Source organism: Eulemur rufifrons, chromosome 1, assembly GCF_041146395.1.
Source record: "Eulemur rufifrons isolate Redbay chromosome 1, OSU_ERuf_1, whole genome shotgun sequence".
NCBI lineage: Eukaryota > Metazoa > Chordata > Mammalia > Primates > Lemuridae > Eulemur > Eulemur rufifrons.
The window spans coordinates 69,015,553-69,039,938 of record NC_090983.1 but is presented as its reverse complement, the minus strand read 5'-3'; the positions used below and the strand labels follow the sequence as shown (position 1 = coordinate 69,039,938).

The window sequence follows — 24,386 nt, the reverse complement described above, 5'->3', positions numbered from 1 at the left end:
CTTTCAATTAGTAATATGCATTTGAGGTTCCTTCATGTCTTTTTGTGGCTTAATAGCTCATTTCTTTTTATCACTAAATAATATTCCATTGTATGGATGTGCCACAGTTTCCCCATTCATCTACTGAAAGACATCTTTATTGCTTCAAGTTTTAGCAATTATGAATAAAGCTGCTACAAACATTCCTGTACAGATTTTTGCATCGACATGAGAATGCTCTGTTCGTTTGAGTGAATATCAAGGAGTATGATTGTTGGCTCATATGGCAAGAATATGTTTAGTTTTATAAGAATCTGGCAAACTGTCTCCCAGAGTGGCTATGCCATTTTGCATTCCTACTGGCAATGAATAAGAGTTTCTGTTATTCTACATTCTTTTCTTTTTTTTTTTTTTTTTTTTTGGAATTAAATCAGTGAAATTTATTAACAGAGTGACTTTAGAGGGTTAAAAATCAAAATATAAATTCAAATAAATTAAGGAAACAAAGGTATAAAGCAAATTTGCAATTTCAGTTATATAATTTTTCAAATTAAAAAAACATGAATGATTAAAATTTATTAAATTAAGTTAGACATTAACATTCTTACCAGTATTTGGTGTTGTCAATAGTTTGGATTTTAGCCATCCTAAAAGGTATGTAGTGGTATCTCACTGGTATTTTATTTACTAACTATGTTGAACAGCTTTGCATATGCTTACTTGTTATCTGTATATCTTCTTTGGTAAGGTGTCTATTGATGTCTTTTGCCGACTTATTTTTAGGTATAGGTTTTTCATTTGAAAAAGAAAATTGTAAGTATATTACTGGGATTTTGAAAATAAGTAATTTAAATTTTTTATCATAGAAGCTAGAATATAATATGTATGCAGTAAACATTAGATGAAATTGTTATGGATTATCTACATCACTTCTTAATAACACATCTATTAATAAAACTATTAATAAAACAGAACTCACTCCTCTCCAGTCCCTCAACCAGCTTCCCTTCCAATCTTTTAAAAATATCAATACCTCCAATATTCTTTCTTTTTATTTGGCTTAAATATTTTTATTATTCTTTATTTATCTCCTAAATGCAAACAAATTTCTGTCATTGTTCTTTCCTTTGGAACTTCTGTTAAGCAAAATGTGAGCTAGGGAAAGAAATAGTCTTATAATAATTTTGATACTTATGTCAAGGTATTTATTATGTATAAGAGAGGGTTTAATCATACACAGTTCATTTTTCAGGTTAATTGGCATATTACCTTGTTAACTTTTTAAATGTTTATTAGGCAGAGTAAAATATTACTTGAAATAAAATAGCTGCATGGCATTAAATTATTTTCTAATTCTTTTTTGTTGTTGTTCAATAAGTGATATATTTAATGGTATATACCACTAGCTCAAGGGACATTAAAATTGTCAGAATGTATAAGAATTTAGTTTCTGATTCTGAATGACACAAAATTTAGTATCTGTGGATATGTCTGGCTATAACATAAACCTTTTCTTCTCCTATTATTATTTCTATCTAATAATTTCTAAGTTGAGATATGGCCAGAGAGCTTAATTTCCAATATTGCAGGTGGATTAAATTCCCGGACCTTCTACTTTTCTCTCTCCCTTCTTTGTTTAGACCTTATTGTTTTGTAATATTAACAAGCCTTTGAATATTTTATATATTGCATATATTAGCATCATTTATATAACATGGATAATTCTATTCATAAATGTCAAAACATTCTGCAAAGATATATATGATAAAATTCCCCTAAAAGGTCCCCAGACTATTTGAGAATTTTACCTCTAGTACCCTTCGCTCGCTACATTAACAAAATGCTTGTAGACAGATCATTTTTTCACTTTAAAACCTGGGAGAAAATGTAGCCTGCCATAGGACTTAAACTACATTTTAGCATAAACTTAAAGTTCATTTATGATTTCTTTTCTGAAAATATCAATTTTAAGGAAGTCACTGTACCTTATATTTGTATCTTATTTGTCTCAGCATTTTTATATCTTTGACTTTTTAGTCACTTTTGTATCATATGCTATGTGTCTCAGTATTTTTATATCTTTAACTTCTTTAAGTGATTTTCTATTTTTTTCCTGAAATTAAAGTGAATTATAGTAGTATCTAAGGAGATGAGAAACCATGTAGTTTAGGGAAACACTTAATAATTTGACTTTAAGTGTATGTCATGGCAGAAAATTAAATTTCTTCATAAGACTTGTATATACATGTTCAAACCAAACATTCATTTTTCTTTGAAAATATATGTGCTAAAATATCATATATTTGTGATTATTAGTGTGATATGGCATTTTCACAACCAAAATAAAAGGCGCTCAGAAATAGTTCCCATAACATTATGGGAAATTTATTTTTCACTTAGTTTCTATAAATAGCATAACAGCAAAATTAGAAGCAAAATTCTATGACCTTTTACTGCAAAGCATAGAACCAGAACAACTGCTGAATTGCAAATATTTATTCAAGCTCTGTTCTAAGCCTGCAAGCAAACACAATGTATTTGAATTTCTGCCAAAGGAAATGTTAAAAAATAGCTATAGTTTGTGATTTAAAAAGACGTGGCAGCCTATATAAAAAGTAAGATTCGTGGGTTTGGGGAAAACAATTTTTAAATTGTCAGGTAAAAATATATATGTACTGCATTTTATAAGGTGATCAATTACAGTTTCATGAGGCATAAAAATTTCACCAAAACTTTAAATTCAATAGAGGTCAAGTGTATCAGAAATATCCAATTAATGTAATTATCCTACAGTTTAATGGTTAAATGCAGATAAGGCCGAGCTCTCCACTAAATGTATCTAGATACACATGCATCTATGTTTAATTTTATAAGGTGTAAAGAAAAAACCAACTGGTTATCATTGAATGTGATTTATCAGCAAGTATATCTTATTTCTTTGTGCATGGGTGATTCATAATTTGAATAATGATTATATATAATTTATTTTGATGTTATTAACCCCACTTATCAATGTAAGAAGCTCTTAGTATAGATGTTTCAAAGTCAATTTTTGAGTTCATGAGTTAAACTGATTAATATTGTCATCACTTTAAAAACATAGAAAATAATCCAGGCTGGCATATTGCATATATCTATTTCATTAATAATTATATCCCTTGCATTTTTGTTAGTGGCATTCTGTATTGGTTGTGAAGTAGAATAGTATAGTGATGGGAAAGGAAGATCTGTTTCATTCAAAAAGTTGACTTCACCTCTGGTAACATTTTTAACCATCCCATTCTTCCTCTTCCTCTTTTCCTCTTGCTATTTCTCCTCAGGAATGCATTGATCATCTAATACCTGGCACAATGTTGAGTAAGGAGATGGATAAGGCATATAAGTGCTCTCTTAAGAAGCTTACTCTAATCTGAAATGTGTCTGTAACTGCAATGAATTACCAAATAGGAACTGTATCGTAGAACAGGTAGAACTGGTTAGGCCTTTGCATGTGCTCTTTCCTCACCCCAGACCGGGTTTTTTTAACTTTGTGGACATGAACCTTTAGCAAACTATGATTCATCTTTCAAGACTAGATTTAAAATGGAAGTTGAGCAGGTTGATCCTGCCTCCATTGCCAAAAGCACCGTTAATTGAGCACCTAGAAGAGTGCCCGGCAGAAAGGAGATGCTTAATAAATTAATAGATGTTAAATATTACTGATTAAACTTAATTATGTATGTTATTGAGACGTTTACATTACCTAGCAGGCAAGGATGTGTGTATGCATGTGCATGTGTGTGTGACAATATGACATATGTAAAATACAATAAATTAAAATAGAGAAATCAAGAAAGACTTCATAGATTAAAAGCATTTGATCTGAGCTTTGAATGTGAGGAATTATGTCAGCAAGTGGAGAGAGGGAAAAGGACCTGCCAAGCAGTTGAAACAGCATCGATCCAGTCATATGACTGGGGACAGTATAAAGCAGAGCTTTTTTTTGTAATTCGTATGTAACATTTAGAAAAAGTTGACATAAATGTTCTTGCTTCGTATAATTTTTTCAAAAGCTTTTCTTCCCTATGACTTGGGGTAATGTTTTCTAAAATAATAAAATTTCAGCATCCCCTGAAAGATGTTCCATTTGTTTTTCTTTAAGCTAGAAATTTGTTAAATTTTCCTTTTGAAAAATATCTTTTCTGATGTTAGTCTTACAATATGAAGTATCCTCCAACAGCAACTGGATTTATTATACCTACATAGATAAGACATTTTGGAAGCTAACAATGAATGGATTTAGGTAGCTATTGTTTTCATTGTATAATTTGCAATGCAATGAAACATGATTTAATAGGTATCATAAAGAGAAAGCAGAAAAAGGTGTGCTAAGACTGGAACATTTCCATTGGGTTAGATTGAAGGAATGATAATCAGTTGGAAGTGAATTTGGCAAATTCAGTTAATATTTCTATGTAAAGTAAAAATGAGGAGATGAAAATAGTGCTTTGTCAACCCAGTAGAGAAATTAACTGTATTTTGGGGAAAATAGTTGCTACTACAAAGTTAAGTCATACTTGTTTAGGGCAGGCCAGGTTGAGAGTGATAGTGAATTTGACTCAGTTCCTTATACGCCCTTCTTCATAGTCCAGATACCAAAGGCAACATAGTCTATATCAAATTGCCAGAAATAAACAAGGTGAAAATTATTTCATTTGCTTAGAGCTGTTTCTGAGAAATGAGGTAATTATTAAAGAATCACTTAAAATATATCTAAACTGACCTTCTAATTAATTGGAACCTTAATAATTGATATTTGCCACCGACGATTAAACTTTTATTATTTGCCAGGTAATATGGTAGGCCCATAAATAGGTTATATCATTTATAGTCACAAAAAACTTATAAATTAGATAATATTATCCCTCATTATTATCCATATTTTATAGCAATCATGGTTCAGATAAATAACGTGCCCAATGCCTTACTTATAGTGGATGGTTCAAACAAGAACAATCTCAAGTTTATATTCAAAGCCCATTGTTCTTTTGCTTAATATTCCCTGTCATTGATCCTTAGCATCTGTACTTACCTTCTTTTTTGAAGATCTAATATTTTGTTCTATTGGTCATTGTTAAAAATCTATTTTTTTCTTTTGTTCTGGGAACTTAGAAACCTGAAGTATTATATTTGAAATATTTTTTGCTAAATGTCTTACTGAAACTTTATTTTCTAACAAATATAATTGGGCTTTTCTTCTTTTTTCATTTTTATTTTTTTACAATTCTTTGACCTACCTTGAACAATAATGGCAAACTGATGTCTGAGAACACATTTTAAGACCAAGTGCTTGTAAATAATAGAGGATAATACTGGGTTGAATGCATACCAGAAACTTCTGCTTCCCCCTAAAAGTCTATCTTGAGCAGAATATGTTAAGCTTTAAAGGGATTCCATCTATTTGAAAACTGCAGTTTCTGGAAACAATTTATGTATTCTTAATGGTTTTGTAACCTATATCCCAGAAGAGCCTGAGGCCAGTAACCTTAGTATTATTGAACAATGGTGTACACAGTGTCTTTATGTTTTATAAACAAGATAAGGAAAAAAAACATAATAAACTTCCTCAGAAGTTTATAGTTTAAATCTGGGTTCAGCTCAGTGCAACACAATAGAGTGTGTGCAAAGAATGCCAAGCAAGGCTTATAGTTATTACATCTCGGGGGATGGGTGAAATTTTAGAAGTACTCTAGAGAAGAAACAGCTACAGTCCTTATTCAATAATTCTCAGAGCAATATTTAGGGCGGACTAGGAAATTACTTTGTGATATAGAACATGCTTTGCATACTAAGCTACTAGCTGATTCATTTATAAAAACAGCTGCCAATTTGAAGAAAAAATAGACAAAATGGATAGATTTAAGGAAAAATGTGTTATTTGGTTAAATTTTTCAGCCTGTGTGTGTGTGTGTGTGTGTGTGTGTGTGAGAAAGCTGTAGTCATATAGCCTATATTCCAAGGACTCACCTGGGAGAAAATGACCAATATTTATTGTGCAGGCAGTTTACATATGTCACTTACTTTCATTTAATTCTCACAATATCCTTGTGAAATCAGCAGAGTGGGACTCAATTTACAGATAACGAAATTAAAGCTTAAAGAGATTTAGTAATTTTTTTAAGGTCACACATTAATTAGTGGTGGAGTTGGGATTCAGTGTTTGATTTTAGGTGAGTTTGGCCTTAAAACCTATGTTTTATCCTCTATGAAAATGGTCTCCAGGGCTGACATGACCTGCTTACCTTGGACAACAGAATATCAACTAGGATTGTCCAGCTGACCAAGAAGCTGAATGGTTCAGTTGTTTTAGTGATACTTAAAGGTTTTGTTTATTTAAGAAGATATCTGAGAAATATAGATCTCATACTACAAATGAACAATATACAATTTACTGAACCAATAAACTCAAATATGTATGTATATATACACATACACATATATCTATACCCACATACATATATATGTATAAATGATACTAATTTTTAATTCTGAGATTAGATATTAATATGCTCTTACTAAGGATTTCATGAAATAGTGAAGTTATTGGTTAAGAGCTTAGGTTGGGGAATCAGTGTGGGTTCTGGACTTAGCTCTGTGCTTACTCTCTGTTCCTTGACTTTTCAAGTTCCAGAGTTCTCCCTGAAATGTAGAAATAATAAAATCTGATTTACAGTGTTGTTGTGATGATTAATGAGATAGAATATATAATATCTATATAGCACGTTTTACATACTCTTAAGTACCTAATATGTAATTAACTTTGTCACTATTATCTTTACTGTTAATAATTAACGATTTTAACCAACAGTCAGGGGAACATAAGAAATTTTTTTTTCCCTGTCCAGTAGGAAGATGACTCATTCATTATTTCGTAAAAGTCCATGACTCCTTTTGATTTCCCATACTTTTTCCACATATAATAATAGCTACAATAAATATAATAGCTAATATTTATTGACATTGATAAATACGTTGCATACAATATCTCATAAAATTATTCCAAAGATCACGGAACATATGTACTATAATTATTATTATTTTAAGGATTAGAAGAACTGAAGTTTAGAGAGACAAAGACACCTCCCCAAAGTTAAACAGCATAGGTGATAGAGCTGGGACGCATCCCCAGGGTTGTCTGGCACCAGAGTACTTACCTCAAGGAGTTGTGCCAAGTGCCTTTGGTATTCATCCCTGTAAAAATGGTCATTTCTTTCATGCGTTGTTTTTGTCTTAACTGTAGCAAATCTGGTCACCCTGACCACAAAAAATCACAGACTTGATGCTCTTGTACCCAAAAGTTGATACTTTTAAGTTAGTATTGATTAACTATATTTCTAATGCTAAACTCCCTCTTGTTCCTTCTTTTGACTGTATAGTTACAACTTTATAGAGAGGCGGTATATAGGCCAGGCATTAAGAGCATGAATTCTCAAGCCAAATTTCTTGAATTCAAATTCCAGCTTCTTCACCTCTGTGTGATCTTACTATCTTGTAGCCCTCTGTGACTCAGTTTCTACCTCTAGAAAATAGGAAGAGGGATAACAGCATCTTCCTCAGAGAGTTGTGAGGATTAAAACCAACATGTAAAAAGTGCTCAGAGAGATTCTTGCCACAGAGCCTTATATAGATAATTATTACATGGCTTAACTGAAGGAGATTTGCTTTTTTGTTTGTTTTTGTTTAATGCGTGTATGATAAGACACAGCAACCACTACAGGAGAGTGCTCTGCCCCTCCCCTTCCCTCTCCCTCCCTCCTTCTCTCTCTGGATCTTCCCTCTCCCTCTCCTTCCCCTTCTCTCTTTTCCTCTCTCTGGTTCTCCTCCTCCCTCTCCCTCTCCCTCTGTCTATTCTCTCCCTTTCTCCTCATCCACCCCCTCAAAGCAACTTCTATATTTGATAAGGTTTAGATAAAGCTTCTGCTGTGCTGAAGTTATTGATTGTGTGATATTTTCTGTGTCACAGCATCCAGACATTGCCCTTGGCCTGTGGTTATATTGTTTTTAACCATATCATGCCCACTTTGTGTGAGTGACACTGCCACCACCTCTGGTCAGGAGAAATAATGGAAAATAACTGATTTAGAGGTATTCTGAAAGTTGAATTAAGGTCTTGTCAAATAACAACTCACTTTGTCATTTTCATTTAAAACCTTTTCAGACCCGTTCTTTGAATGAACATTCAATTCAGTTAAAAGGATGAACTCAGGGTGATGTAAAGGCAGAATCAGGAAAGGGAAATGTCAAAAATAAAGAGGTCAGACTACATTTCCTCTACCATTTTAAATAGACATACTGACACTGGAATAAATTACATTAAACAATAATATATACCCTTTTAAAATCTATGAATCAATGCACAGAATAAATCTTTATTTTTTTTTCACAAAATGTTTTTTTATCTAAAGATTCAAAAGTTCCAGCTATTTCCAGTAGCAGCATCTGTTGCTTTGCCAGTTTCCACAGAGATGAGCTCCTGTTGATCTTCACCACATTTGTTCAAGCCCAGAATCTGGTTAAAACATGCAAACAGTCCTGTTGCTGGCTAAGGGGTGCAATCGCATAGTACCCTTTGAATAATGCTATTCATTTGCATTTATTTTAATTCAGATGGCATTTGCAATTCAAGCATGGATTATTTTAAAATAATTTGAATTAGAGGAAGAAAATTAGAGGAAGAGAAGATAAAGCATTATAGAAGGAAGAATGCTGTGATACATGCATGTTCTTAGAAAACATAATTATATCTACTTTAAAGCTTCTCAATTGAAATTTGCATTTTTATTTTTTTCAACACCATTTTGGGATAACTTTTGCAAAACGAAGTAGTCTCTCAATTATATCTTATCTTGGTTCATTGTCTAAGCTGCAGATTAGCAATCATAGACATTTTCCTGTATCCAATTTATAAATCATCCATATCATTATCCATATATTTCTTGTTAATTAATGAGATCCTGAGGTGAAACCAGATTTTAAAACTATGATGTTTGTGGATTAGAAATATTTGTTGTGTAACTACATTTTAGGAATGTGTGAAAGGAAAAACAGAAGAACAAACAAGGGTTAAAGTGCTGACAAATGTTCTCAGCACAATTAACACAGTACTCTAAAATATTATAATTGGTTTTAGCCATCCAGCTTGCTGCAAGCCTTTTTTCCAAGTTTCTACACTTAGGCCGTCTGCTATTAGGGATACTGAGGTGGAGAATGTGGAGAAATCCTCAAAGTTGGGAATATGAAGAATGTAACCTTTTGTATATTTTTAAATATTTTGAATATTTGTCTGACAATATTTAAAAAGAATTATCTGATATTCAGTGACTTTTATTTTTAATTTTTTATATTACTAACATGGAATAAATGACTAATGTGTAAAAGTTCCCCCCTTATATTAATGTATTCTCACTAATTTTCAGGAAGGTCAGGAAATGCAGGTGGTAACTATGGAACAATAAGAACAGCAGTCATGAAGCGACATTGCCTAAACACCAAACAGGGTTCTGTGCCTTTACTTTCAAACTCCCAGCAGGTTTATAAAAGAGGGGATGTTCTCTATAGTTTATAAAAGAGAAAACAGGCCCAGAGAGCTCCAGGTAATTTTCACAAGCTATTTAGTAGAGGTATTGACAGCCACATTCATAAACTTTGTAATTATATAATGATTTTGCCTCATGTATATTAGTTTGCTGTGAAAAGAAGGAAAGTTAATGTTATATAGTGGAGTAGAGTCCCCACCTTCCTTTTCAGTCAAAATCATGCACTGACATTTCAATAACAATATTTACAGGTATTTTAATGTGAACAAACAATTGAATGCCTCTTTCCACTATAGATGTAATAGCACCTGAAGTGCCTTAATAATTGATGGCCTGATTCTTCAAAGTTAAAATTGTATAAGATTTTGTTCCCCTCCATTTTTTCTCCATTTAAGTGTCACTAGTTCTTTTGCATGGCTTCCGGTAACCCAGTAGGAAACAACTCAAGGGATCAGCAATGTGGTATGTTATAATGGTTAAAGTGGGGGACAGAATTTTGATTTTATGTTTTATATTCTATTTCTATTGTAAAAAAAATCAACAAAATGAAATGGGCTAAGATGATGATAGTCACCAAATTTTTTTTCAATATTTATTGTGCTAGAAATTATTGAACAAAGTTCATGATCTGAATTTATTTTAACTCAGTATATACATGCATTTATATTAATCAAAGGACAAGCCAACAAACTTACCTTACATTTCAAAACATTGAATTATATTGAGTGTGTACTCGCTTAGGATATTCTGCCTGCCATCAATTTTCAATACTATAAGTTTTTTTTTTTAACTAAAATAAGGTTATAAGGAAGTACTGCCTCTTAATAAAACATACATTTTTGGTCTTTTAAATTAAGGTCCTGGACTGGAAAGATACAGAGAATTTATGAGAGTGGTTGCTTTTAGGAAGAAATTAAAGGATACTTTAATATTATTTATTTTATTATTTCGTATCTTAATGGATATGAACATGGAATATTTGCTTTCTATTCTAGATATTTTTCAATATCTTTAAATTTCTCAAAATAAAATGAAGTAAGTATAACAGGAAATGCATTTTGATCTTTTCTGATTAAATGATAATCTGCAAATTTCTCTTATGAAATATTTAGAGACTAGGAAATTATTGGAAAATACAAAATGCTGCTATGGGTGTGTCTATATAACTTACAAATTAATTTTTAAAGTAATTTCATTATCTTCATATATAAATGTTTCTGGGGGCTTTTCCTGACAGAAGATTGATTATAAACACTGATATTTTGGTCACTGTCACAGTTGCATCATTACAGAGATAAAGTGATAAATTGTTTGGAATGGGGTTCCTAACTATTAGGGGCATCATTGCAAAGCAAAACAACAGCAAAACAAATCACACACACAGAAATTAGAATGATACTTACATCTTTTCTCTACAGCTTACTAGATTAATACTTATAGCTTTGATAGATACACTTTCAAGAGACTTAACCTCTCTCAGCACTAGATTCCTTATCTTTAAAATGGACATAAGAATATCTTCTTAACAGGACCATATTGGGGATTAGGAAAAAAAGAGAGACAGAGCGCCTAACCCAGCGCTTGTCATATGATAGGCATTTATTTCCTATGTAAGCTTCTTTGAAAACTGTCTTGAAAAAGATGGTATATAGTGATAACTAATTCCCTAGTAGTATATAAGTGATATTATTCGTAAGGCAAGATTTTGGAAGGACTCAGTGAAGGATTTAATTTATCTTCAATGTGGCTTTTTAATTATGCATTTTATCCTAATTCTCTGTACATATCGTATGTGTGATTACTAGTCAGAGAGAAAAAAGGCAGAATATTCCTTTAACTGAACTATGCTAGGTTTAAAAACAATAGAAATTACTTAGAATGTGATGGGGGAGAATTGAAATGAATGAAGAAAGATTGTCATTACCTTTCTAAATGATACTTAATTATTGAAGGGACGATTTTTTTAAATTCGTCATTTTATATTTTAATAGCCTTTAATAGAAGTCTGATAGTAAAGGTAGAGGAAAGTGGTGAATTTTGCTACTTAAAGAAAATTGTATCTTTTGACTAATATAAGACAGAAACTTGATATATGGTTTTAATTTATTCATGTACTTCCAGTCTTCACAAAATGAATATTCAGAGCTTGACTGATTTGACAGGAACTCAATCAAAATAAATGACTAATGAAGAGAACAAATTTGAGTAAATCAGAGTATCTTGAGGCAAATGACATCCAAGCAACATAATATATAAATTGCAAAATTTTACGTCTCATATACAGCATCCAGTTCCAGATATTCCTAGAGCAAGAATGGAACTTGATATATCACATGGCCCAAATTACTGATTGTAGCATGTGGATTTCTAAAACTTGAGCAAATTTTATTCTGATCTTATAGGTCCAAAAGGATAGAATTATGATGCTGACCTTCTATAACCCAACATAGAAATATTTTCACCTTTTATTCTTCAGCAAATACTTGGGAGAATTATCATTGGTCCTCCCACCTCCTATAGCAAGCCTTCACTGTATGAAGAGAAAAAAGTGAACTCTCAGTTTGTTAAGAGCCAACTATCTGTAGAAATTATATGACCCATTTCATATTTCCATTTATGTTATTTTATTTCATGCTCACAATAATCTTATGAGACAAATGTTGTTTTCCATGCTTTACAGAAGAGGAAAGTGATAGTTAAGTATCTGTCCTAACCTTACACATTGGTAAAGTTTGGATTGAAAGTCAGGTTTGTTTCATATATGATATTGCTTTTTAAATGATAGGAAATAATTACATAATTTCTCCACTTACCTCCTTATAAGGACACATAATTCTGAAATAATTATGTGCCATTTTTACTTTTGGTTTATGGATAATAATTATATTATGATACATTAGCCTTCAAACATAAACAGTATCAGCACTCTGTTGTTTTTTTTTTTTTTTTTGGAAGAAAATATATGTATCAAAACTATTAACCTATAGTAAATCTTTTAAACTGTTCTATTATTCAGTCTACTCAGATAAATAGTCCAAAACTGATTCAAGAAAGCAAGATGAATTCTTTACATCAAACTGGCCTTATATTTGCTTCCACTATGCAAAATTTATTAAGGGTTTTCTTTTTGCTTATAGGGATGACTTGTCAAGCTCGGACATCATACACAGAAGATGAAGTTCTCTGGGGTCATCGTTTTTTTCCTGTAATTTCCTTAGAAGAAGGATTCTTTAAAGTTGATTACTCCCAGTTCCATGCAACATTTGAAGTCCCCACCCCACCTTACAGTGTGAAGGAGCAGGAGGAAATGCTTCTTATGTCATCCCCTTTAATAGCACCAGCCATAACTAACAGCAAAGAAAGACATAATTCTGTGGAATGCTTAGATGGTCTAGATGACATTAGTACAAAACTTCCATCTAAGCTGCAGAAAATTACTGGAAGAGAAGACTTTCCCAAAAAACTCTTGAGGATGAGTTCTACAACTTCAGAAAAAGCCTACAGCTTGGGAGATTTGCCCATGAAACTTCAACGAATAAGTTCAGTTCCTGGCAACTCAGAAGAAAAACTGGTTTCTAAAACCACCAAGATGTTGTCTGATCCCATGAGCCAGTCTGTGGCTGATCTGCCACCAAAGCTTCAAAAGATGGCTGGAGGAGCAGCTAGAATGGAAGGGAATCTCCCAGCCAAATTAAGAAAAATGAACTCTGATCGCTTCACATAACAAAACACCCCCTTAGGCATTATTTAATGTTTGATTTAGTAATAGTCCAATATTTGGCTGATGAGGTAATCCTCCCCAAGGAATCTGAAGGTACATTTTTCTCCTGGTCCTATAAGCATATTTGAAAACCCTTCCTTCCCAAACATCACTTAATAGACAGAAAACAAAGGCTATGAAGGGAGGATATTATAAGGAAGTTATTAATGGGCATGTATTATCACATCAAGCATGCAATAATGTGCAAATTTTGCATTTAGTTTTATGGCATGATTTATATATGGCATATTTATATTGTATATTCTGGAAAAAATATATATATATATATTTAAAGGGAGGTATTCTCCCCAACATTTCTAACATATGTATTAAGCCAAACATGAGTGGATAGCTTTCAGGGCGATAAAACTACATATATGTGTGTGTGTGTGTATGTATACACACATATACATATACATATATACATACACACACATACATACATAAATATCTGATAAAATTGTGATGTTTTGTTCAAAGTTGTAGTTCTTGTGCATGTTTACTTTATTAGAATAGAGAGGCTACTGGCATTAATTATTAATACCAAATATTTTAGCCTTAAATTATTTGTCATTTTAAAATCTGATTTATGTTTTCTGCTGTTAAGGTCCTGGGAGGTTTTCACTTGTATTTTCTATGAGAGTCACACAAGTTTGTGCTATTTATGGCCCTGCAAAAATATACCCATTATATGTTTAACTTGTAAATTCTGGATCATACCAGTCATGGTATATCATTAAATTTTTTTTTATGATTTTTAAAAGTTGCTAGTACTGGGGGCGGGGGGAATAAATGTTGATTAATTTGAGAGTTGGTCCTTTCCTGGACTAATTAAAATCTGGAAATTTGTTTTGTATACAATCTAATACAAATGTGAGCTCTGAACAAATGCTGAATCATTGTAATAGTCAGTAGCCAAGTTATATTGAATATATCAGAATCTGTGTGAAATTACATAATCAATGGTCCCTGTTTCAAACTGAGTCAATTGGAAACATTTTCATTATTTTTCTGGAAGCTTTGTCCATTTTAAAAAACCAATCATTTATCTTTCAGAAGACATGACAATACAGTGAAACAGATGATAAATAATTATGCTTAAAATATGTATGTCTAACTGAGTCTCTTTTTTATTCTGTTTTCTTGTTTATGGCATTTGTTGTAACAGCATAGACTTTTTCCTCACCTGGGGTACCTATCTCATGCTTGTCATTCATAGTTCAGGAGGATTGTTTTGAAAAGACTTGAGAGAAATTAAAACTAGATGAATTGAAGATACCTTACACACAGTTGTTTTTGTTGAAAACTGATTTTATTGGTCTTGGATCCCTGGCTTACTCAAATAATTTTTGCAGTATGGTTTTCTAACCCCAAAGTCTGATATTTATGACTCATTAGCAGTAATCAAAAGTGATCAGTAGATGACCTTCAAAATAAAGATTTGGAATGATGAGATTTTTAAGAACATTTAGAAGTGTTCCTTATCAGAATATTGTGGAGTTTCCTATAAAACTTCTTTGGGCATTACTAAGTCTGCCCAGAATTAAAATATTTCTCATTAATATGTAAATAATGAATCATTGGTTTGGGCTGCCATTGTTGCCTGTTTTTTTCAGAATCCTGTGATGATTTTATTATTGGCAAATTATTGCATTCACAATTCTATCATTTACTATACTAATACCTTCTGGCTACCTCTATATCAACCAAATTCTGTAGGTGCAAACATATACCAGGGAATTGTTACTGGCAAAATGATCAAACTGGAGCATCCATCCACTGCGAAGAGAGTGAGCTGCCCTTTCCTTTGATTACCAAACTCTCTTACTTGCTAGATGTAGGAAGGAAAATAGTGACAGAGAGAGAAAGGGGTCCAGAGGGCACGGTATGTTTATTAGCAGTGGAAAAAGCTGCATGGATCATTTAGTCCAACAACTTAAATATAAACAGAGCCATAATTTACTTTGGAGAGTCATTTTCATTTGTCTTTGGTGCCAAGGAGAAGATGGAACCAAAAACAAACTCTCCAAACGTAGTCACACGTTCAACACAATTTTTTGCCGGCCTTCTATGTCGTAGGCATTTTCTAGTTCCCCAGGGATTTGGATTTAACTAAGTCAGAGGAGGTCACTGCTCACCATGAACACTGCACACCAGAGGAGAGTCGGAGGAGACAGACAAAAAAGAAATGAGCCCATTTCAGGTAGTCAAAATATCAATTAAGAGAATGAAAACAGGGTAACATGATGCAAAATGACTGTGGAGTAAGAATAGATTATTTTAGAAGATGTAACTAGCTTAGGGAGAGTGAAATTTCAACAGAAACCTGAATGATGAGAAAGAGCTACTGTTGCCAAAATTAACTTGTCTGAGTGAATGGTATTCTTCTGTCTTTTCCACATATGTGTGGGAAAGGTATGATTTCTGCATGTAATTGCAGTTTAACCCTTATTCCTAGGTTTTTCATAGGTCCCAGTTGACCCAGAAATATTACAGTTTATACCTGTTGTACTTGTGTAATATTAGTAGCACTCTTATAATGTCCTGGTTTGAATGATAAATGGTGAAGCTTTTGTTGAAACTAAATTATAAAGTCTGATATATTTGGATAAAAATAAAGAATTGCTTTTCTTCTCCTTTTGCTGATTTTTCTGACATTGATCATTATAAGAAAAACCATCTCAGTTTCATATATTTCAGCCTGGAGGACTTCTTACTTAAATGACTTTGTGTAATATTTGTTCAATATGTACATGACATGTCTCTCAGCAATGAAAAGTTATGCATTTTATTGAATAAATAAAAAAATAAAACTCTGCTATTTCCACTTCTGGAAGTTGTAAGAGCTCAAAACAAAGAGACTAAACATCAATTTAAGCCAAGATAATTTTCACCCCACCGATGTGGTGGTTATTGAAAAGGAAAACATTATACGATCTTTGAACTGAATAACTTAACCACTGGAAACTAGTCCCTTTTTATAGGATTTTCACGACATAGCTCTTGTTATAGTAAAATATTTCATTCTATTTATCAAAACGATGTAAATAAAAGAAATACAATTATTTTGATAATATTATCTTCAATTTAAATATTTATTCTTTTCAGCAATATGTGTATACACTTTTGTAAATATATACCAAATGAAAAATAAGGATATTTTATCATTAATCATTTCTGAAAAAAAATCTTATGCTGTTTTAAATTCATCCATATATGGCTTAAAGTATTATAAAGAGTATTCAGTAGTGTCAGTACTCAAGAACCTTTTTGTCTGGACCGAATGGGCTCATAATGCATCATTTCTGTGGGAGGAAAACTGAGGTCATGGGAAGATGACTTACATTCTATTTGTATTATGAAAATTTCTGCCATTCCATATGATGAAGAGGGTTCCGCTTGACTGCACAGCATGTCTGTGAGCTCTACTTCAGAATTTATGCTTGAATTTCATTGTACATATTTAAATTAGTATCAAACTAATTGCATTTTCTGGCATGCAATCTATAATTATTTAAATGTACAAGGTCATTTAGGTTACAAAAATATAAAATCATGTATTCAACACTGCAAGTTCAGTTTTATAAAAGCTATATTAAACTTTTGAAACATGATTGGGTTTAATTTTTACAGTGTGCTCATCATTTTTCTACTTTTCAACAGTTAATTATTCACATTCCTTGATTCAGTTTGTTTATCATAAGACTCAATTCCTGATAGACTCTGATTCAATCCATCACCAGTCATTCCTTGAGAATTCCTATTATTTTGGCTCCTTGTTGGTGAGATGCTTGAACAGCATGGAACCTGAACTTAATAATGCAGATAATTGAGACCTGCATTTCTTGGAGGAAGTTACATGACCATCATATTCTTTGCTGAACTCTGTTTTAGAAGCCACAGTAAGTAAAGCATACAAGTGCATAGTTTTCTTAATTTTGTTTAAATATCAAATCATCTTTTAATAAAGTGTTCAGTTGCTTCACCTGAAAGTGTTTCATAGAAAAATGTGTTCCTAATCTTGGATCAGATGAGTTCTGTGATATGTAATGCGCCGAACTCCCAGGCACCTCACAGAATTAATTTAAAAAGCTAAGGTGCTGCAGCTTCTGGCCTGGTGCAGTTCAGAGAGAATGGTCCTCATCATTTAGTAAAATTGTTCATTTTGGTTTTTTTCCAAGTTGGAAATTTTTCTTTCCTTGTAAGATTTTCTTGAAATCATGTCTGTTTTAGAATACCTGGGCTGTGTATGACCAATAAGTTCTATAGAGAAGAAATATGGTAGGGCCCACTACCATGAGCAAGGATATCCTCCTTGCTTATTAAAAATCACATATGTATTCCTATTTATCCTTTCCTAGTTCTGGATGTGTCGGTCACTTGCATATCAATCACATGTGCATGGGGCTATGGAAGGAGAAAAAGATATCCTAGGAGAAGTTGAAACTCCAAACCTAACATCATGCAATTGTGGGTATCTTCTCCAAGATATCCTACAGGGAGACATTTTTTTACCTGTCTTCTGACTAATGAAATCATGATGAAACTGAAGAATGTTTAACACAAAGAGAATATGAACCCACTATTGGATTCCTCAGAACTTTCACACATTATTTGAATCCTCAGAACAACTGTGCATAGTAGAGATTCATCCCCATTTTACACTTGAAGAAACTGATTCTCAAAGAGGCTGTTTAGTGGGTTTTTTTAATTAAATCCACAAACATGAGATGTAGTCTGTGCCCCCTGGGAGTCTAAAATCTATGGAGAATCTTTGTCTTTTACAACAACTGTGTATCCCAAGCAATTTGGATGCATAAACATAAATATTCAATGAGTGTGTGCAATAGTTTCAAACCTGCAGGATGCCTCGTGCAGTGGGCATCCTTGCTGTGATTTGGAGAACTGGTGGGTGGAAGATGATAGGTGCATGAGGAATAGCTGTGGTCAGCATTGTGAAGACAAGGACAAATTAAAATGAAGGAAGTATGGAGGAAGGTGGAAACTTGAAGTGGTGCACAGAGAAATACATGAATGGCAAAATGGTGAAATGAAAGCCAAACTAAAAAAATTAGAAGTCCACTGGACACTTGAAAAAAAAAATTATTAATATAAAATATTTCAAATACATAGGAAATGTCCTCATACAGAGGTACTACAGACCTAGATATTAAAACAAATGATATAGTAACATTTTGCTGCATATGCCTCATGAATTGCTAAAGAAATAAAGTGTGATAGAAATAGCTAAAACAGCCACCTCTTGTCTTCTAAACTCTACACTATTCCCAGCCATCACTATCTGGAAATTTGTCCATATGCTTCTCATGAGCATGTGTGTGTGTATAAAAATGAGTATGTGTATATATACTGTAAGCATATTTAAATATTTATATAGAAATATTTCATATGTTATGTAGATGTAACAAACCATATATACATACACACACCCTTAATGATAACTTTTTTTTTCCTGCCTTCTCTTGGATTTTGTATTTTCTTTCCTTTTTTAAAAATATTTCATGTCTAATATTTTAGTAATCATTAATATTTGTTTGCATACATGACCTAAAGAAATCTAAAGTTAATTAACATTTCTACTCTTCTTTCAAACAACATAAATATCTTAGAGCATGTTAAAGTCAGCACATCTTCTGTTGTCTGTGCTATTTTTATATAGTATTATGTTTTTTTAATGTTCTAACAAATAATTGTTATTAAGTCAATGCATATTTATAGTTAACTATAAATTTACTTATTTCTTTGTTCACCATAGCTTCTTGCATTTAACTCCTTCATTCTTCTTTCTCCTTTATTATTAAGTCTATTTCCCAATAGTTTTCTAGGCAAACATCTGTGGTGGAAAAATCTCGGTTCTTGATCATCTGAAATATTTTTTCTTTCTTTTATAATTGTCTTCTGGACTTTCATATTGATTAAAAGTCTATTATGTATCTAATTGCTGTGTTTTGAGGAGAAGAGTATTTGCATTTTCTCTTTGATTTAAACATTCTTCAGTTTCACCATGATTTCATTACTCAGAAGCCAGGTTAAAACAAATTTCTTCCTGTATTATATCTTAGAGAAGATACCCATAACTGCATGATGTTAGGTTTAGAGTTTCAACTTCTCCCAGGATATCTTTTTCTCTGTCCATAGCCCCATGCACAGCCAAGCTTCATGGTCACTGGGGCATAGGTGTAAAATTTTGGCCCTGATAAGACTTCACAGGGCCCTAGAGTTATACAGGGTCTTCAGTTCTTGTTATCTGCTTTACAAGTGTCTTAACAAGCATATTCCCATCATGAATGTTAAAATCTCAGTCCCCCAAATTAAGACCTTCATCTAAGTTTAATTCTACTGAAGTTATACACACACATGTACACACACGCTCTCATATATGGAAGAAATTCCTTCTGAATTTCAAAGACATTGCTTCCTGTATGTATATATATGTGCACATATATGTATATACATATATACACACACAAATATATGTGGGTGTATACATATATAGTAGAAAACCATACATACATATAGATTAAAGTCATGAAGTTTCTGCAAGGCTTGTTACAATAAACAGCAGTCCCCACTACCTACTCTTTCCTCACTCTCTCCCCAGAGACAAAGATTTTCAATATTTCTGAACGATTCTATTGTTATTTACATGCAAATTTCTTACCATTCTTTTATTGCTTCTTGATTTTCAATTTTGTGGCATTATCTGTTTGCTTTCCACTGTGGTAGAATAAGATTTAGTTTTATTTCAGCCTTTGCTACCCATTATGTATCTATAAAATTCGCTTTATTATATAGTTAAATTTCTAATATATATGATAGTTTAATAGATTAATTATCAATCAATGTTTTCATTAAGTTCTATCACAATTGGACTCCATGCATTTTGATCTATTTTCTCACCCTTCAAAGCTTCTTCTTTCTAGAGTTGATGATTGTCTTGTTTTTGCCTTGCTCATTTATATATGTACTTATCACAAATTTAGCCATAGAGAATTTCCAAATTATGTAAATACTTTCCTGTTAATTTGTCAAACTGATTAGATATTCTATAAATTTTATGTTCTTGAAGAAATCTCTACCGAGGCCTTCTGAGCTGCTGTACTATGTAAAGTTCTTTAAGTCTGCTGTCCAGCTGTTGTCTTGGGAGCTCCCTTAATCAACATTCTAGGGATTCTGTTCACCTTGTTCTTGGTGTAGAAACCTTGTTTCATGGAACATATGTTTTCTTCTTTCTGTATTTTCCCTTTTTTTTGATAAAGTACGTTTTCTAGGAGTTTCTGAGAAGGACAATATGGTGATAATCTTTTTGAGACCTTGCATATCTTTAAATAAATCTTTCTCCCATAATTAATTGTTTGATTGCTTGCAGAAATTATTTTCCTTCTGAATTTCAGTGGCATTGTTTTTCTTTCTATTAAATAATTTCCAGTGTTGCTATTGAGACGTCTGATGGCATTATAAATTTTAATCCCTTGTATGAAACTAATGTGTCCTTAAAACCCTTAAGATATTCTCTTCTTCCCCAGTGTTCTAAAATTTAAAAATAATCTGCCTAAGTATGGGTTTGTTTTAATCCCTTTTGCTTGGCCTTTTCAATTTGGATTCTCATATTCTTCAGAAAATTTTCTTGTTATTTCATTTACTTCCCTCCACTTTCTTCGATTTTCATTTCATTATTCTGAATGTTGGACCAGAATAGTGGAATTTTATTTCTGCAGTTCTCATTTTTATTATTTGGATGTCAGGCTTCTTGGACTGATTCTCTAATATTCTCATATTTCCTCTTTTACTTGCTATCTGTGTATTTTTTCTCCACTTTCTTTGGGATCTTCTTGACTTTATCCTCAATTGACTTTCATTTATGTCCATTTATTTCATTTTATGTCATTTATCTTCCAAGATTTTAATTTCTGCTCTACTAATTTTAATTTTCAAGACTATTTTTCCCTCTAAATTTTTAAAGATTCCTTTTATTGTTTCATGAATGCATGATTTTAGCTCTGTCAAATTATAAATGATAGTATGTTTTACATATTTCTTCTCTCTTTGTTATACTTGTTTCTAGTTTCTTTTTATATGTATGATTTTGAGTCTATATTTCATATGAAATGATTTTCTCATATATCTGGTGATTGTTAAGTCTTTGCTCATATTTATTAGTGGGGCAATTACAAATATTAATGAGGTTTTGTGCAAATGTAAGTCGAACCATGGATTTCACTGTTCATTGACATAAACTCTTTTCCTGAATTTAATATCTTTAGGCTTCCTCTTTAAGGTCAGTAACATTTCCCAGATAAGAATCTCCTCTTGCAGGCTATGCAGTGTAGGTACCTGGCCACCAATGTTCTAAGAGCAGAGTGGGTTCAGGAAAAGTCTTTATTTATCCCCAGTTTTCGGAACAGTACTTCCTCCTCATGTGGGCTTATATTCTAGTTTTACCTTCATCCAAAAATAAACCTTCAGTTTTCTGCCAGGATGTGAGAGCAGCAATCAACAAGTTGAACTGATTAGGTTCAACTGTGACTTTTTGCACCTTCCCTCCATCATCAGAACTACAAAAATGGCATCTCTTTGTGCCTTTTTCCATAGTCACATATTGCTCAGATAGAAGACTATCTTGCTCTTACACTTCTGGGAAACATTGTGATTACATTGGGGAAGAAATCCAAGATAGTATCCCCATTTCAAGATCCTAAACCTAATCACACCTGCCAGTCCCGTTTGCAAAGTAAGGTAATATATTCACAGGTGCCAGAGATAAGGATACAGACCTCTTTATGGGCCATTATTCTGCCTATCTCACTAAACTCTCTTTTTTCTTCCTTTTATAAAAAGAGAATTTTAAAAAAATGTTTCTTCCCCAAATCTATGTAACATCTTTTTGAAAATTAAAAAATAAGAGCAGGCACTCATTTTCATTAATGGCATCCTTCCTTGTGAAGAAACATATTTAACAGTACATTATTTAATTATTCTCTTAAAAATCTATTTTTATCATAGTCTGTGAGCAAATAAATGTCTAACCAGGTTTTATTTTACACTTCTTCCTAGAAGAGAAAACAAAACAAAGCAAAGTATATTAAAATAGATTGGAAATAACATCCATAACTTCAGTGTTCTGAATCTAAGCTTCTATATCAAGTCCACTTTTTCTTACCTCATCCTATGATCTTAAAACAGTATAAAGAGTAAATTTACATTTTAGCAAATCAACCTCAGAGCTGGAGACAGTATTTGTTGGCAGAAAAATATTACTGTGCCACACAGACACTTAAAATGTATAAAAGCTTGTGACCTAGATATTAATTTTAGAAATAAATTTCAATGTACCCTTCATTTCCTTCTCTTTCCTGATTTCTCTGGCAAGGACTCCCAGCAGTATGTTGAATAGAAGTGGCAATAGTGGGCAACCTTATCTGGTTCCAGTTCTAAGCAGGAACAATTTTAATTTTTCCCAGTTCAGTATGATGTTGGCTGTGGGTTTGTCATCTATGGCTTTAATAATTTAGAAGTATGTCCCATCTATGCTTATTTTATTAAGAGTTCTTATCATAAAAGGGTGATGGATTTTGTCAAATGCCTTTTCTGCATCTATTGAGAGGATCATGTGGTGTTTGTTCTTGCTTTTATTTATATGGTGAATCAAGTTTATAAATTTGTGTATGTTGAACCATCCTTTCATCTCTGGGATGAAGCCCACTGTTCATAATGAATTATTTTTTTGATGTGCAGTTGAATTTGGTTTGCTAGAGTTTTATTGAGAATTTTTGCATCTATATTCATAAGGGATATTGGTCTGTAATTTTCTTTTTTGTTGTGTCCTTTCCTGGCTTTGGTATCAAGGTAACATTGGCTTCATAGAATCAGTTGGGGAGGACTCCATCCTTCCCAATGTTGTGGAATGATTTATGCAGTATAGATACCAGTTCTTCTTTATAGTTTTGGTTAAATTAAGGTGTGAACCTGTCTGATTTGGGATTTTGTTTTTAGGAAGATTTTTGATTGCTGCTTCAATTTTGTTGCTTGATATTGGTGTGTTCAGGAATTCTATTTCTTCCCAATTAAGCCTAGGGAGGTTGTGTGTTTCAAAGAATTTGTCCATTTCCTCCATGTTTTCATGTTTATTGGCATAGAGACTTTTATAGTATTCAAGGATGGTGTTTTGTGTTTCTGTGATATCAGTTGTGACTTCTTTTTCAATTCTAATTGAGCTTATTACAGTCCTTTCCTTTCTGCATCTGGTCAATCTAGCAAGAGGCCTACCAATTTTGTTTACCTTTTTCCAAGAATACATTTTTTTTGTTTCATTAATCTTCTGTGTAGTTCTTTCTTCTTGATTGTATTTAGTTCTTTTTGGATCTTGGTTATTTCTTTTCTTCTGCTGTGTTTAAGATTGGTTTGCTCTTCCTTTTCCAGTTCCTTGAGATGTTTTATCAGGTTTTTGTTTGTTTGTTTGTTTGTTTTCATGGTCTTTCTGTCTTTTGGATGTGGACATTTAAGGTCATGAGTTTTTCTTTCAGGACTGATTTTGTTTTATCCCACAGATTTTGTACACAAATCAGTAGCTTACAAAAATACCAATAACAGTCAAGCTGAGAATCAAATTGGAGATGCCATACCTTTCACAATAGCACCAAAGCAAATAAAATATTTAGGAATATATTTTACTAGGAGGTGAGAGACCTATATAGGGAGAACTATGAAATACTGAGAAAAGAAATTCCAGAGGGTGTAAACAGATGGAAATCCATACCAGGCTCATGGATCAATATTGTTAACATGTCTATATTACCGAAAGTGATCTACAGATTCATGGCAATCCCTGTTAAAATACCAACATCATTTTTCACAAATCTAGAAAAAATAATTGTACACTTCGTATGAAACCAGAGAAGACTTCATATAGCCAAAGCAGTCTTAATCAAAAAGAACAAATTGGGAGACATCAATCTACCAGACTTCAAGCTATACTACAAGGCTATAATAAAAGCCAAAACAACATGATACTAGCAAAAGAACAGAGACATGGGCCAATGTAACAGGCCTGA

The 24,386-nt window shown here is 32.5% G+C and overlaps 1 protein-coding gene across 1 annotated transcript in view; it reads left to right on the top strand.

The window, feature by feature from the left end:
- Window positions 1–13,278, top strand: part of KCNJ3 (potassium inwardly rectifying channel subfamily J member 3) — a 151,078-nt gene extending 137,800 nt beyond the window's left edge. The window contains exon 3 of the mRNA XM_069472509.1: window positions 12,692–13,278. Coding sequence (XP_069328610.1) covers window positions 12,692–13,278 — 587 coding nt within the window. The remainder of the gene's footprint in view (window positions 1–12,691) is intronic.
- The last annotated feature ends 11,108 nt before the right edge of the window (window positions 13,279–24,386 follow it).